Here is an 18,045-nt window from a genome sequence, read left to right as displayed (position 1 = left end):
ATATATATGTACATACATATAAATGTAATAGTTCTAATGCCCATCAATTTGTGATTGGTTATGTAATACAAGATCATGAGACAAAAACTCTCTTCACATTTAGATAAGGCCCACACACACCACCACAACACTCCAAATGCTTGGAATGTTTTTCTTCTTCTTCCATTTCTTTTTTCAAGTCAAAGAACAAGGGGCTCTCTTCCTTTTTTTTTTGTAAGCACCTTACTTTAATGGTAAGCTGTTACACCAAACAAGCACAATTGTCTTGGGTTCGAAACCCACCTGTTGTCTCACCTCTCTATTAGATACTTCTACCTATAGATATCTCTTTCAATTCACTAGATAAATAGATGCCAATGTAGAATGTAGGGTTGAACCCATGACCTCATGATCTCCATTGGGCAACCTTACCAACTGAGCTAAATCCATATAGGTTCTCTCTTTCTATCTCTGTCTCTCTCTCTCTCTAATGTGTCCATATCTATGTATTTGATCTGCAGACTCCACTAGATGATGATCGCAGCGGAGGAGGAGGTGGCGTCCAGTAGGCCGGCTCGGACACCCGCCATAGCTTGACACAGAATTCCAGTCTGAGCTCGCAGGCCGGCGATCGATTCCCGCATCTCCCCCACCTCCTTCGCCAGATTGCCCATCCCTAGCTTCACTAGGAGAAGTGCCGCCCCAGCCTCATGATTCTTGTGGCTCTGCCCCAGCGCCACGCAGGCTGTGCGTCCCAGCACGTACACCTGATCCAGCTGCCCCCCACCTCCATTCGTGCTGAGCTCTGCAGCCTCGTGTGCCAGCAGGTCACGCTGGATCTCCTGCAGAGGTAACGCCCACCGGCAATCTCTACCTCCCAGACTGCTCACAGTGGATGGGCTGATCATGCAGCAGTGCCGCCGTCTCTGTCTCTGTGATGCCATCATGCCGGATCTGCTCCACCATGCGCCGTCTTTGCTGCTGCTGCTGCTGCTGCTGCTCGAGAGCCCCATTAGCGTGGACGTCAGAGCGCTGAGCAGAAACGCTGCTGTGAGAGTGGTAGCGTTAACAGATTGAAGGAGAAGAAGAGTGCATGCATCGCCGCTGCAATGGCGTGATGGCTGTGGCGGGGGAGACGTAATCCGCTTCTTGAGCTGGTGCAGAGATCGGTGGGCTTCCGCTAGGGTTTGCTGCCATGCCAGGCTTCGGTTGGAGGCATCTGTGAGAGGTGGCCGCGGGTGGGAGCGGCGTTTCATGGGGCAGTCTGCTTGAGGAAGGCAGGATCTCAGTCTGCGGCCAGCGGCCTGCATCAGTCCCGCTCCATTGGCGGTGGCGTTAGTGCAGGCCTCCCCGGCTCGGGCGATGGCATGGTCCAGCTGGCCCAGGTGCTCCTCCAGCTCGTACGTCGCAGTCTTGAGTGCGTGGCACACATCCAGGAGCCCCACGCAGCGCTCCAGGTGCTCCTGAATCATATGCTTGGTGGCGTCGGCGGTGGCAGAATCGTCATGTAGAAGAAGAGAGCGGAGAGTGGGGAAGAGGCTGGCGGAGGCGGAGGCGTGTGTGGAGAGCAGGACGGCCATGGCATCAGATATCCAGTTGAGGTTGGGGGGGTTAGTAGCCAGGCTCAGATGCTCAAGCCTCTCCGCCAGGTCGGCCTCGAATTTCTGGAGCTCTGCAGGAGGCGGAGCAGATGCAGAGTCGTTGGCGGCGGCGATGGAGGAGGTGGTGCTCATGGTGCGGTGGCTGAGGGACAGAGAAGGAGAGATGAAAGTAGAGGAAACCAATCGGCCCATGGATGATGTGATGAATCACGAAAGGATCGACAGACTCTGTAATAGAGTCACCAATCTGTGTGCTCTGGGGACTGCGAAGAAATTATGTATATATGGAGAGAGAGACAGAGATATGGAAACTAGACAGAGACTCTGAGAGAAAGAAAGAAAGAAAGAAAGGTGTATTAACGTCTTCTAAGAGAGAGAGAGAGAGAGAGAGAGAGAGAGAGAGAGAGAGAGAGAGATGGCATGGTGAAATCATTCAGCAGTGGTCTACATTCATGTCTACTACTGCTAGCCGTAGAGATGATGGCATGATGCAATCAGTACTCTATATGTGTACTGGTCTGCATAGAGAGATGGCATGATGGAATCCAGGACTCTACATGTCTACAGCTGCGTAGATATGGTGATGATTGTTGGTTGATGGGCATGATGGGCATGATGGGCATGATGCTATGTTTGCACACACACACACACACACAGGGATTGAGGGAAGGATGTACTCTAAATCTCCTACAGTTTCTTCCATATTTACTTTCCAACAAATTATTGGAGGAGCAATCGCTCTCAGGGCTAGGGCTAGGGTTAGGGTTAGTAGGTCTAGGACTGTGCCTAATTGTCCCATTGTGGGCTGTCGTTCAGCCGTCTTTCGTCTGCACATGCTTTATATGCATACACACGTATGTATATATGTTATGTTTGTATATGGATATAGACTTGACACACTTTTGGTAGAGCCAAAATTCGTGGCTCCCAATGCCCCCTTATAGACCCCACAATCAAACACCAAATCTTGGGATACCATCTTGGGACCCTTCCCCATTATATACCCTTGTCCACTTCCTCCGCGACAAAATAAAAGGCGGATCTTCCATGCCTAGCTTCGGACATTTCCCCGGTCCTTTTTATTATTAGCACAAGCTATAGTTTGCTCGCGACCGAATAAAGTCAAGGAATCACAATCGACATTTCTTCGCTCCTTATCATTATTAGCACAAGCTCTAGTTTGCCGAGGAGTTGTATTCAGCGTGCCTCTAACTAATCCCCCCCCCCCCCCCTCTTCCCATCTCTAGTGGGCTTACCATAGGACCTTACCGTAGTATATGTCATTTCGTTTCTTTGGGAAATGAGAATTGACACACTTTAAATAGAGATAATAATAGTTACAACTTACAACTAAATTTGATCACATCCTCAATTCCCCTCTACTTCTACATACGTATCGTAGTCTAATATCCCAATGAATATAAATAAAGGCACATACCAAAAAGTCTTGCATTCCATCCATTGTATACATGATAAAATCATGATGGAGTTTATGTTTCCATCATATATTCCAAGATATGGAAATGCATTGCCACAAATTGGGTGCTACATTCCCTTTCAATGAATGACCGACTGGTAGTGCCATATGCATTAATAACAATTAAAACAGAATAAATTTAGTTGGCCCCTTAAATGACCAAATCCATCTCCATTAAGTTCTCAAATGCCAAGTTGAGACACCCAAGTTGGTGCAATGTTTCTAAGCTACTGGTATCTAACAATCGGCAATGGTTCGGTTCAATTTGAAAGGGTCAAAACCGAACCATTTGAAATTTTTGAAACTTGAATCAAACCAAACCACGAAACCGTTAAACCAAACCATTTAAAAAAATCAAACTATTAAGCCATTAAATCGGTAAAATCGCAATTTCGTGATTTGGTTTTAGTTTTCAACTTAGGTCAAAATTAAAATTGTAAATTTTAAAATAATTCATTAATTTAAATTTTAAAGATTTTCCTAAAATGTGAGAATAAGGCATGAAAATGAAAAGATTGTTTAAAAACAAAATTTTGAAATTTTTGAAATTGTTTTAAAAATAAATAATAAATAAATAACCGTTTAAACCGTTAAGCCGTAGTTTCGCTATTCGGTTCAGTTCAAATCGAACCGTTGCTAATTGTTACTGGTATCGTTACATTCTGAGAGAGCAGCAATGATTTTCCAAGTTTTACGGAGTACTGAAAGACGGGGGACCTTTACGATCTTTTCCCCCAAGGAGTGTGACCAAAGCCAATCCCCCGGATCCCATGTTAATCTTGCAACAAGGTCTTTTGCGTATAACCATAGTATATCACACATATGAGCAATTGAAGGATAAGGATCAAGTGTCCATTTCTTTCTAGTTTTAGCAACCACTATAATGGTGCACTTCGCAAGTCTTGTAGATAACTGCAATCAAAGGTATAAGATTCCAATCTATTGTTGTCTAGGACCTCAAAATAAGAAACCACCCATTAGGTGAAACACCCTTAACAACCACCAATGTATCATTTGTGAAGCATCCAAACCATAGATGTTCCTACTTTAGTTGGAAGGTTGTAGAAAACAAAGCATCCAAACCATCAATGTGGATTTTGCCATGAGGTGCAGGAGACTACCAAGCATGTCCTATGGTCTTCTCCCTTTGCTCAACAAGTATGGAATAAAGTCATGTCATTGTTCCTAACACTCAATGTCGGTTGCCTATTCTCATGAGGATCAATAATGTGGGGAGTGTTACATTCCAACTTGATGTTGCATGAGACAAGCGATATTCAGGAGGCAATGACAGTACATAATAGAATATTAATATTAGTTAATACCTTGTAGCAACCTCGAAAGTAGATGCAATCTATCCAGATTTGGAAAACAGTGACCACAATAACATTATGTGAATTATGGAAATGTCGACGTAACCGACTTTATGATGCAGCAAACATTCATCTGTTAGACGTGCTACTCGAGATATGGGAGAACTTGTTGGCAGTTGTCTGTGGCCAGTATGATAATATGCATGGTTCCCCATACACTGTGAACAAGAGAAGGAAAAAAGCTCCTTCACTTACGTGAAAAGTTGCCCCTGTTTACAATGTCAACTCAAGAGCCTTGATGGCGCTATTGACTTCCATGGAATCTTTCTTGAATATCAACAAATTTCAACCTTCTACAAGGTTCGATATTTGGTCCTAGGTTAGTTTACATCATTGTATATAAAAAGTTGTAACCTCCCTCCTGGGCAACTAGGTCCAAGTTGTAGCCTTTGGGCGTTGTTTCTTAATACTATTGAAGAAGATCTTTTATGAAAAAAAATAAAGATATGAAAGTGTATTTTCAACTAATGTGTACCATGTTGACAAAAAAGGTCGACCAATAACCTCTTATTATGAGAAATCATTTGATGCAATATAGGTAATAGATTCTACCAAAGGGCATGGCATCTTGCATTATCCCAAAACTCTACTAGAGTGGGGATTTCAAACCATTAGCATTTGAGGGAAGACAATACAATATCATACCATTTCTACAAGAGAGCTTGAGAAGTGATATCATGTATGTGTGTTAACTTAGCTAGCGATAAGAGACACTCACATTTCCTCATCACTTTTATTTGGCTCAAAGCCCTATCTCCTTGTGAGTTTTGTGATCCATTTTAGTTCATTCCCTGCGTTTTGTAGGTAACTTTCCATAGTTTTGTAGGTAACTTTCCATAGTTCGTTCTGTTGGTGTAGCCATCAACATCTGATTATATAAGAGAAAGCTCTTGCTTGAAATTATTGAAAATAAATATTTTCGGAGTATATATCAAGATCATGAGTATCTTGGTAAGGGTAGGATGCAATCCACAAAGTACGATCACGCATTTAATACTCACTTGGCTAGGTCACCAATGTGGTTAACATACTACAACTATATATAAATGATATGCATGATAGATTTATAAAACATGAGTGCCTATGACCTCTCGTCCAAATCAACCTATTATGTATCAATATTGTTGATCTAATAAAGGCATTTGTGCACATGAAATCTCATACATATATATCAATCCTATTGCCTTTTTAGTGACCCATATTATAACACTTATTTAAGCAAGATTCTCACTACGAGGCTACATTGAGAAATTTTGTCCAACACTAGTTCCTATATCTCTTGGATGGGTGGGTGCTCACACTGACCATTTTAAATCGAATCGACAAAACTAGTGGTTGCTCATTAGGTCCAGGGACCATGAATGTGAAAATATAATCATGGGTTGGTTCGCTAAGATAATATAATCTTACTCTTTATGTCGCCGATAATTTATCTAGGCATATGAACATGTTACAATGGTCAATCATCATGAACTAGGTGCCAACAGATGTACTAGAATTTGTCATGTCTAAGTAGGTTTAGGGTTTGTAGACACACATCATCTCTTGGGCACGTTCCCATGGAATGTGTACATGTAGCATATTAGAGATGTTCCAATCTCCCTTTCATCAAGAAAAAACCTTCTTGGAGACTCTCAAATGCTTCCAAGTAGGAATTTTCTACAGCTAGATGCAACCAATTGACAAGAATGTGGACTTTGATAATCAAAACAATATTAGGCATTGGGGGTACAATCACAACAAGCAACATAATTAGAAGGAACCAATGGATGGGAGCTCTACACATTGTTTTAGGAAACAATACTCTTATTCATTTAAGGCAAAAGTACCAAGATACCCCTGGAAGTTCGTCTATTTACCATAATGCCCCTAGAAGTTCCAAATTTACCAAAGTACCCCTATGTCCAAAACAATACACTTTATAAAGTAATTATACACTTAAATCTACAAGTCCTATTTACCATAATACCCTTAAACCTAAACTTAGTTACCATAATGCCACTATATACCTATTTTGACCAATTTATACCACTTTTATTTCTCAAAATACATCATAAATCAAACTAAATTATCAAAAATTTCAATTGAAAGGTCACCTTAAAATCCAATTCTATGAATTTACACCGAGTTATACTGGCTTAATCCCATAAAACCAAAATTTGTGATTGAAGTGACCAAAACTTAATCTTAATTTTTAAAACCAAAGCATTTGATCGCACACCAAATTTTACCATTGGGATGCCATTTTGAAGCCAAAATCCATGAATTTGCGGATTCACAAACAATTTGCGGCCAAAATGTTAAACCAAATCTCACGAAAAACTTTGCTCCCAAAATGTCATTTTTAACAAAATCTCACATAACACTTTGCTATTAAAATGCTATCTTAAACCAAATTTCCTGATTTTACACTAAATTTTGTTAGCAAAATGCAATCACAACTAAATCTCCTCAATCTCATCAATTTCAAAAATACTCGCAAACCAAACCCAATGAACAAGAAAGAAAAGAAAGACTACGTTGTTAGATACAAAGGACCCAAAGAATCGCTTAAGTAAAGAAATTTGTGTTTGAAGAGTATCCTGGTAACTAGGGCTTGTGGATTTGAGTGTATAATTACTTTATAAAGTGTATTTATTTGGACATAGGGGTAGTTTGGCAAATTTGGAACTTCCAGGGGCATTCTGGTAACTAGGGCTTGTGGATTTGAGTGTATAATTACTTTATAAAGTGTATTGTTTTGGACATAGGGGTAGTTTGGCAAATTTGGAACTTCCAGGGGCATTCTGGTAAATAGACGAACTTCCAAGGGTATCCTGGTACTTTTCCCTTCATTTAAGCACAATAGGTTCAATTTTTCAGTTGTGTCCATTACATAACATAAAAAAATTAGTACAGAAATATATAAAATGTTGCAAATGAACTTCCTATAAATTTGATGCATATGAAGGAAAAAATGTTGCTAATTACATTTAAGCAATGCTCTTGTAGTTTGTCTTAGTTCCTAATTTATTCCCTTGTGTGTTAAATATTTAGTTGTTTCCGACCTCCCTATGTTAAATTGGTCATATAGAGAGAGGAGCCAAGTATTTTCGTCTTACTTGGCTAGGAGTTAGGAGTTGCTTTCACATTTCGGCCCATGAAAAAACAAAATGATCTATTGGAATCGAAAAAGAAAATCATTTCTTGCCAACCAAAATGGAAGGGTTTTAAAACCTCCCACGTAAATGGTTTACGAGTTATACATTTTACTTAGACATTGTCAGCCAAGTTTTCCTGAGACAGATTAGACATGACTAGTTAGTGTGCTTTGTTTCTATGTTGCCTCATATCTAGCACTAAAAACAAACTCAACATTTTTCTCACATCACCTTTAACATCACTGCATCATGTCTCAACTTTATCGATTCAACTACAGAATGTCCTAGATAGATTATTTACTTTCAGGTGCTCTTGTTTCATGCGTGCACCACGTCTCCAGGGATTCTCAGGTCTCTCATGCAATGCAATACCATTTCTTTAAAATATCCCTTTGTAAAATGGCATGGTATCAATCATATATGTATGTACATACTTGTAAGTTGTACTCTTTGTATAATGTTAAAAGTTAATAAAAGGCCAAAAAGTAAAGTAGTAAGTGTGTAAGGAAGTTAAAATAAAGCATGATATTAATGTTGCATTATGTACGATGATGAGATTGCATGGTAACCTTTATTATATGTTTTTGCACTACCGTAATACATAAATAAACCTTTTTATACTTTGGACAATTGAGTCTTTAACCATTCCAGAGAAAAAGTTGTTTACATCTATAAGTTAACTAGCTGGTCGAGCGACTACCACACCAAATCTCATTAAGTCTAGGATAGCCCCCTTGTCGTAGCCTAAGATTTAAGGGGCAATAGATTTTTTTTCTAGAAAAGAAGGAAATAGAGCACAATTGGAATTGTCTTGACAATCATATATCCTATGTATGCTTGATGAGATTTCATCCTTCCAAGACAATCTCTTGTTTGCTAGCAATTAATTTAGCACCACTTAAATGAAGGTTCTAGACATTATTATGGCATTTCATGTTGAAGGTAAGGTACTAATAGAGAATTAATTGAGCTATATCTTCTAGAATACTTAACAAGGTACTGTAGTACTAACTTAACAACAAATTTGGAAGCCTGATATTAATTAGGATTCCTAGACCATATTCCTGTTTGGCCATGTGCAAAACATCCCTCCATCCATTGGGATTTGGATTGTTCAATCCTTCCCTGTGAAGGTACCTTCTACAAAAATGAGTATGGTTATAAAAACTTTTGTTAGGTTACAATATGTTGAAGGTACCTCCTACAAAAATGAGTATGATCATAAAAACTTTTGTTAGGTTACAATACATATGTTGATTCGGGCCCCTCTTCCCCCCCCCCCCCCCCCCCCCCTTTGTCTTTGTGCACATAAAAGTGAAATGCAATAAATTCTACCTTTGAACTATGAGATAAATGTAGATCATGTGTAGCACAAAGATTCAATTAAATATCATGACATGAAGATATACTGCAGTCTACGAGCATTGAGAAAAAAACGTAACTTCAAGATGGATATACTTGAGAGCATCTATAACAAATAACGATGGAGAAAAATATAAACTTTTTGATGTGGTGTGAACACCACGATAGAGAAACATAACTTCAACATGTTGTGTGTGTGTGTGTGTGTGTTAAGTTCACGAGTTTCAATGGCAACTTTGAAAGATATTCTTCTCGATATATGATTCTATTTTGACGCAACAATAAAACCACGCGAAAAGCTTTGAGGAAATGTTAGTTTATAGCCAATTCCAATTTTAGAAGCTTTTCTTATGCGGGTGGAGGAGGAAGTAACCCTCAATGCAGAGATGCAACATAATGTGGTGGTTCTCTACTCATGATCCAATAGTTGAGGAGCACAGAGAGAGAGAAGACCGGCCCAATGATCGTGAATAACGACGATATATATGTATAATGTATGTATCTAGTTTCCAATTCCATGTATTTTATGTATGAATGTATGTATTGTCCCACTCCTTATGTATGTATGTATGTGTGTGTGGGCAGTATCAAGTATGTACATACAGACTACATACACAACCCAATATCCCTATGTATATTAAGATGTATCATGTAAGTATATATTGTAGGTAGACGTGTCATTCGCATTATTCATGAGGTTGTGTTGGGCTAAAAGTCCCACTCTACAAATTGTACTCTCAGTGTGAACACATCCTCATGGTTAGGGATTAGTTACCCTAACTATAAATATGAGGAATTGTGTATTGTAGACGAGTTCGGCGGGAATTAACAATACAATATTCTTCTTGAGCTTCTTTCACATTTTCCTCTTTTCCACTAGCACCACATATACCAAGTTTCCCCTTGATGATGCTATGCAGGCCATCCTATTGATGTGCACACTGCCGGATAGCTGGGAGAACCTAGTGGTTATTCTCAGCACCTCTTGTCAAGAAGAGAACTTGTGGCAATGAAGAAAAAGAATTGGACTAATGTTTCTATCTCTAAATCGGCAAATCTGTCTTAAGAGACCTAAACATTGTTTCTCTGAACATTGTTAAGATATTAACATGCAATGAATGGAGGTAATAAAGAAAACAATAGATTAGCTCATTTTCAATCACGGTCTATATGGTGCGGTGTGCTGTTATGACAAAAATGCAAATAATGCTTCTCATATAGTACGTAGATATTCATATAAATATTAAACAATTGATTGCAAGGTGAACAAGAAAGGTCGATGGCATACTACCAAACCTCTTGTGAGAAACCATTCTGTGGTAGTATAGTTCATAAACTCCACTAGAGAACATAAGGTATCATATATCAATTCTATTAGAGAGCATGAGACCAATATAAACAACAAAACCTCTAATAAGAGAAATTGTGTCGTGGAGTATAGATCATAACCTCTACTAGGGTATCATACCAAGTCTACTAAAGAGCATAGATCATAAACCCTACCATAGATTATCATCAATGATATCACATGTGTGCTAGCTTAGATAGCATCAGGACACTCTCAACTTTATTTGTTCACTTATATCCGGCTCAAAGCTCTATAATCTTTTGACCTTTATCATCTGTTTCAAATAATTTCAATACTCATTCCCCACACGTTTACAGGTCATTTTCTAAAGCTCTTTCTTTCCAAAACCATCCACATCTCATTTTGTAAGACTAGGCTCATGCTTGCTAAACAGTATAAAAAATCACTTTTTCCAAAGTAGATACTAGATCTAGAGTATCTTGATAAAGGTGTGATGTAATTCATGGCATTTAACACACACCACATTACCACCCATGAGATGAACACACTATGTCTAGAACTTATTAGTGGTATTCTCAAGCTTGTAAAGTGAAGGCATATGTGCACATGATCAAATTTCAAATTTGTATCATTATATTTGAAATACTTTTTTTCCCCCAACTTCGTTGAATAAAACAAAATGAAAAATTGGCATTGAAGCATTAAAGCTTTGCTTGCCAAACCATAAATAGTGGTCTTAAAACTATCCACGTAAGTAGTTTAGGAGGCATACATTTTATTTAGACTTTTTTGGCCAGATTGAAACAAATGGAACATGTTAACTTAGGACTTGTGTACTTAGGTGATTGAACAGTAGAACGACTAATGGGTACTTTCTCAAATCTAAGCTTTAATGAAAAGGGGAAAAGTGAAGGTAAAGTGTATATGGTGGACTTGGATACATTGAGTGAAGCTAGTTAATGACGAAAAAAAGGCTTAAATAAAAGCATAGCAGCGTGACCTGGTATTGATGCTCTAACATGATTACATCGTTTTGCCTTAATTAAGTTACATGATATTTCATTGCATTATCTTAATAAATAAAATTCTCATTTTAATATCAACCTTGTCAACATAAAATCTTGGGTGTGGGAGGGGGGAAGATTCAATGGGAAATAACAATTTCTTATGAGCCTTAATTCTTTTTGTATGCCTTTTATTCTTTCTTGAAGTTACAAATCATTCATTCTTCTTTTGCCTACTATCTCACTCGTAACGTTCATGAGTTTTATTTATATAATATACTTGAAAACATACAAAATTTCAGGAACATTCCTGAGTATCTAGGTTTTTGTTACCCATAAATGGGTCCGTCTCATTTAGATATTTTGCTTGATTAGTTGTTCTATGGGGTAAACTCACTTGTCAAACCATCAATCATATCTAGCAAGTTTGGATAACTAGGAAGGATAGGACACTTACACCAACCCTTTGATTTTTTAAAATTTCTTTCTCTTGGATGGACCAAGGTTGTATTGTCTTGATCACAACTCTACACATGTAAAGATTCTTCGAGAAATGGGCTAGCATGCTGCTAATATTGATAATAAAAAAGGACAACGAAAAAAAATCAAAATTAATAAAAGCCTCTCAAAACTGAAATTGTTTTCTATTATGAACAGCAAATTATGTTGGAAAATAAATTGTACGTATTTTCAAAGATTATCTTAAATTTAAGCGCTGCTTTGTTTCATTTCCATTGGCCACGACTAAGATGTGCTAATTCACAAGGACAGGAATGCCACCCCCCAACTGCTAAGATCACTTCTATTAAATACTCGTTGTTTGCTTCACTTCCCATGCTTTGGCATTTGTACTAAATTGGTCAAGTCATCAAAAGATCAAAAGATAGAGAAAAAGACATTGTAGTGTGAAAGAGTGGAAATGATGAAAAAGAATATAAAGGTCACTTTAGTGAACTTTTGATATTAATATATATATATATATATATATATATATATATTATAATATCATATGTATACTAAGCTTTGATCCTCATTGTATGCTAATCTTAACTTTACAACTTCGTTATTTGAGCTTCATCTTATATTACGACTGGTCGGTTATTATTAGTGAACAAGAGCATGTTGTCACATAAATGTTTCTTGTGTTATTAGCTTCTTGGCTTTTCAAAATGTGAGTTCGAACATTTCATTACTGCATTTAATTAACTATTTAAGGGGATGTAATGTGTGAGAGGATAGTTCATGGAGTGAATTAGTTCACCAAGATAACACGCTCAAGAGTGGTTGGGCCCCTCTCTCACCCATCTTCTTTAATTTATTAAAATGGTCATTTAGTTTTGAGAATATGAATTAAGTCTTGTCGGTAACACTTTTAATTAACTACTAAGGTGTTAAGAGTGTGAGAGGATGGTCTAAGAAAGGAACTAGTTCACTAAGTTAGCATGCTACAGTTTGATTTGACCTTTTCTCTCATCCATATAGGGTATGTTAAGTAAGTATGTGGGACTAATTAAGCAGTTTAACAACTTCATGCTTCCATACTTCCAAATTTCCAATCTATACTCATTGTGACCATCAAGGTCTCAATACACTAATGAAACTTGGATGTCTACGGTAACTAACTTACTAAGAAACATGGATATGTGAATTAATTAGATCGGAAAGTATTTTTAGAGGAAAGTGGCTCATAGTGGAACCAAATGAGAGAGAATGAAGACCATTCCAAGGTTAGATCTCCAAAGGCCTCTTTACAACATTTACAGTTTGGACATCTAAAAAGCCCATTGGGCTTTAACCACTGCCACCAAATAAATGATGCTTCCCACACAATATAAAATAGGCACATTTCTTGGAATGAAGGGAATACACATTCAAGGATGGTTCGAGTTTACTTTTGGGACTATGTTTCATATCTTAAATTGACATTATTAAGGCTCATCGGTATATTCTACACAATGTGCTAATATAGCAAAATCAACATGTCTTCATGCCTTATCATTAGGCCAAGAAGCACAACGAAAAACAAACTTAATGAAAGTGCCAATGAAGATAAAAAAACAATATTGTTACAGTAAATAAAGATGAAGCATATGCTTTTTTCAATTAAATTAGTCATAGCTAGGAATCAGGATAGAAACGTAAAAGTATTTGAGTCCTTTGGACAAGTGAGAACAAATTAAAGAGTTTCACTCTTTATGTCAAATGATCAAGGCTGTTTATGCATATACATTTAAGATAGGTACGCATAATACCTCATGAATAGTTCTCTAACTATGTGCAACAAGCACACCTAATCTTCTAAAAGACTATGCACAACTCTCTCTATCCGTTTCACAATGAATTTAGAAGATTATTTGAATACATTGAAGGTAGAACGATCACGCATAATTAATTGAACTTAATCCTCCAAAAAACTGCAAATGCAATTCCAATTAATCACGTGGTACAGACTTCTAGAGCATGATTTGTGGGTGTAGAGATTCCGACGCACCTCTTTCTAGCGTTGGGCAATCTGCAAATATATCTCATCCATTGGTTGTATGAGGAGATCATGGTAAACCATGTCAAGGTTTAATAATGGGCTAAAACACATCCGGAGCATGAGATCGATAACATTATAACAACGAGAAATAAGCGAGGAAACAATGAAACTTGATTGATGCAGGCACACACGCACATGGACACAAATGGACACACTCTCGTAAATCCATTGTTATGTATGCAAATCCTCTTCACTCCATGGCTTCTATGGATGATGTGGGTCATTTTGCGTAGTGTTTGCTTTTCCATTGGAACGGGAACGAAATATCTTGGGTTCTTATCTTCTTCTTCTTTTCGAACATTTTGGAAGTCTTGCTACTTTAATTTTATTTTTAACAAAAAGGAAAAAGAGCGCAAAGAGAGAGAGAGAGAGAGAGAGAGAGAGAGAGATTTGTTCTGTTTGGAAAAAACTGGTTGTGTTAATTTATTTATGAATTTACTCTCAACATTTTCTTTGTTGTTGGTATGTACAGATTCGTGACACGTGGAGCCGGCGCCGGGAAATGTCCCCGGCGCCGGCGATTCGGCTTTGTATGTTTGTTGTATTGTTTTGGTCTAGAGGGCGTTCAGCAGGGCCACTCGGACGGCGGCGAGCGCCTGCGACAGGCTTCCGCTCTGCGCCTGTAGCCCGGCTATGGAGCCCCTCATCTCCCTCACTTCCTTCACCACATTCCCCACCCCAAGCTTCATCAGACCTAGCGTGCTCTGAGCCTTCGTGTGGCGCTGCACCATCAGCAGAGCCGCCGCGATGTGGCCCAGCACGTACACCTGATCCAGCTGCGTTCCGCCGCCGGCCTTCCCAACCTCCTCCGCCTCGTGTGCCGCCAGATCCTGCTGAAGCTTCCCTAGTGGCGATGCCCATGGATTCTTCATCCCCACGTTCACGTGGTCCACAACAGATCGGCTGAGGACGCAGGCCCGCCGCCTCCGCCGCGATGCGGCCGACATGTTCCGCCACGAGTTGGAGCGCAAGCCGCTCGCGCCGGAGCTGGACAGGCTCATTAAGCTGGAGGTCACCGCGCTGAGGAGCAGCGCGGTTGTGAGTGTGGTGCCACTCAAAGCTTGAAGCGCCGCGGCGAAAGCTGGATCAGGGTGAGCGCTCAGCTGCGGTTGCATAGAGTTGAGGCTTTTCTTGAGCGAACGCAGGGAGACATGGGCTTCCGCTAGCCTCTGCTGCCATGTAATCGGCGTTGTTGCGGCGTTCGAGCACGACCCTGCCGCTCGCAGTGTTGGCCTTGAGTTGGATCGCCTCCTCACTGCGTCTTGAGCCGGCAAGCAGGTGGCTAGTCTCCGCCCTGCCGCCTGGAGCTGCGCCGTGGCGATGGTAGTAGCACCGCTGCTCCTGCAGGCGGAGGCAGCCTGAGAGAGGGTGTGATCAAGGCGGCCAAGATGATGCTCGAGCTCGCACGTAGCCTCCTTGAGAGATTTGCAGACATCCAGGAGTGCGACACTGCAGTCCAGGTGGTCCTGGATTAGATTCCTATAAGTGTCGGAGGCGGCGTCGTGAGGAGGATGAAGAAGAAGAAGGGAACGGATGGCGGGGGCGAGAGTGGAAAGGGCGGAAGACTGAGTGGAGAGAAGGACGGCCATGGCATCAGAGAGCCAGTTGAGGGTGGGGGAGCTACTGCCGGCGGTGAGGTGGAGGAGGCGTTCGGCGAGGTCCGCCTGGAATTTGTGGAGTGCGAGGGAGGATGGAGATGGAGATGGAGATGGAGATGGAGATGAAGATTGGAGAGTGGAGATGGAGGAGGAGGAGGCGCTGCGGGAGAGAGAAAGGGATCGAGACAGAGAGGAGAGCAGGCGGCCCATGATCGACTGATTTTCCTGCTAATTTTCTACTGCTTCTGCTGCTGGTGATGAAGGTCTCACTCAGTCTCTGCGTCTTCCTGTCTCCAATTCATATATATATATAAACAAGGCTGTACTGTCGACGTGGCCTTTTTCTGCCACGTCGCAGAGGCCTTTTTTTGCCTTTTTGTGGGGGCGGCCCCGCGGGGGCCAGGGATTCGCTAGTATTGTTTTAAAAGCTGGTTTAGAAAGCTCCTTTTCGAGCGAATCAAAAGCAACCAACAAGAAAAAGCAAACAGCGAAAAAAAAGCAAAGGCAATGCGTGTCTTAACGCATACGTATGCGTGTTATGCTAACGCAAGCGATGACTGAAGCCAAACACAATGGAAACGCTTTTGACATCACTAAGGAAAAAAGGGGGCTTCGCATTCCCCAAATCGTGAAAGGGCAAATAATATCCCTCCGCGTATAGTACTAGATTAGTAGTCCTAGTAACAAAAATACTAAATGTTATATACATTTATTTACATATCTAATATGTATATATCTATATGCATTGTGCACCTCTTTACCAACCATGTTGCCTCACATTTCTTCGTCATGCCTTGTTTATTCCCAACCTTTCTCCCTCTCCGCAGACCGAGCGAGCCTTTACCGCCCCTCTCCTTATCACCCACATCGAGCTATACCGTGTTTGCCGCCCGCTCACAAGTATTCTTAAATTTTGTGCTTGTCTCCCCATGTAATGGCACTCTTTGGTATTCTATTAAACAAAAAGCCGTTCCACAAGGCTCCCATCCTACTTTCCGTCTCCCCTTGATGTAACCAATGCAATGTTCGATGTTCACTCACAAACTTGTAATTCGATTGTCTCCCTAGCTCATGGCACTCATTATATTCACTAACAAATATGCTCAAAACCACATATTGCTTTATGGTCCCTTGTGATCGTGTTTCTATAAGTGAGGCGCGATAATGTGCCGCCTCCACATACTCGGTCATGTGATCACGCATGGTGCAAATCTTCACTAATATGCCAACTTCTTCACCACATACATGTAACATAACTAGTTTATATTATAGCTATATATATCTACATTTACATCCATATAATAAAAGACACGTACAATATTTATAAGCATCCTTGCATTTCATGAACATAGCTAACCTTACAATTCAATGAATACTTTTTCAGTATTTAAAACTGAATACTATAACCCACAAAGGTTGCACTTATCTTACCACTACAAAAATACTATATTCAATATCTTAACATTGAATATTACGATTCCCCAACAACTCCTAAGTGCTAACAATTTAATTGAATTATCTCCCTCTTGTTTGCCATCATATTATGGCTCATCAATAGTATTATCTTCAACTTGAAATATGATTTATTTTTGAAACTATGCACATGAATTTGTCTTCAAGGAAAGCGGTAGTGTACATGATATCAAGATGAAACCATGATTGTGTTTACCAACAAAAGCCATCAATAGGCTCATCAACACATACATACGCGAACACACAATATGGAGGCTTAATCGTTTTCCCATGATGCCACCACCAAATTATTATAAAATTTTTCTTTAATCAAGTACTTTCAATGTTACACATTACACACCTTACTATCTCAAGACTTTAATGTGAAGAGCAAAATAATATCTTACACTTGTTATTCACATATGTGATGTGACTCATGCTAGTCAGACATTTCCAATATAATATAATCATATCTTGATTTCCTATTTCCCATCACTATATGTATTGACAAAAGGTATATGTTGCTAGTGATGACAACTCTAGACTCTTTATATGTTGAGATGTTTTTCTTGTATGCACTCGATGAATTTATGATGGAATTGCAATTAATGTTTCAAGGTCACTATGAGATGGATGCACATTACGTGTAGGGTGAGATGGGTTGATTGGTAATGAAGCTAAGATATGAAGTTATGGTTTACTCATGTGTCTCTTTCTTTTATAAAATGACATTAAGTTTTGAAATACTTGACGCAATCAAAGTCATGGGCATATTAGAAAAGATGGGTAAGCAAAGCAATTCAATTTGTGAGCTTGGGCCACACTTGGTTGTGATTTAGTGTTTGTTGTGCAATAAAGAAGTTATAGGTCTATACGAAATGCTTATTTGTCATCGTGCTCTAATTTCCAATGAGTCACATTGGGTTCTTTTTGTTGTTGTGATGAATCATTCATATCTTTCATAGTTAAGAGTAGCCATTTTAAGCTTGTGCTTATTAAAAGGAGGTGAAGTTGAAGTATGATGTTATGATACTTATGTGTCTCTCTCTTATATGAAATGACATGAGGTTTTCTAATACTTGACACGATCAAAGTCGTGGGCATATAAGAAAAGACAGGTAAGCAAAGTAGTTCATCTTGTGAGTTTGGGGCACACTTGATTTAGATTTAGTGGTTGTTAGGCAATAAAGAAGTTATAGCTGTGGTAT

At 39.6% G+C, this 18,045-nt stretch overlaps 2 protein-coding genes across 2 annotated transcripts; both read right to left on the bottom strand.

Moving 5' to 3' along the window:
• Positions 1-488: 488 nt before the first annotated feature.
• On the bottom strand, positions 489-1,833 carry LOC147868391 (uncharacterized). Its single transcript, XM_087332886.1, has one exon. It carries the CDS (start codon positions 1,770-1,772, stop codon positions 507-509), a length of 1,266 nt encoding a protein of 421 aa, XP_087189012.1. The 5' UTR covers positions 1,773-1,833; the 3' UTR covers positions 489-506.
• A 12,352-nt stretch (positions 1,834-14,185) lies between these two features.
• Positions 14,186-15,661, bottom strand: LOC147868390 (uncharacterized). The gene has a single exon (XM_087318627.1). It carries the CDS (start codon positions 15,593-15,595, stop codon positions 14,342-14,344), a length of 1,254 nt encoding a protein of 417 aa, XP_087174753.1. The 5' UTR covers positions 15,596-15,661; the 3' UTR covers positions 14,186-14,341.
• Positions 15,662-18,045: the final 2,384 nt, after the last annotated feature.

This window comes from Azolla caroliniana, unplaced genomic scaffold, assembly GCF_043228905.1.
Source record: "Azolla caroliniana isolate FFs.n. ecotype wild unplaced genomic scaffold, voAzoCaro1.0.p SCAF_1, whole genome shotgun sequence".
Lineage (NCBI taxonomy): Eukaryota > Viridiplantae > Streptophyta > Polypodiopsida > Salviniales > Salviniaceae > Azolla > Azolla caroliniana.
The sequence above is the reverse complement of the archived record's forward strand: the minus strand, read 5'-3'. Positions and strand labels throughout refer to the sequence as shown.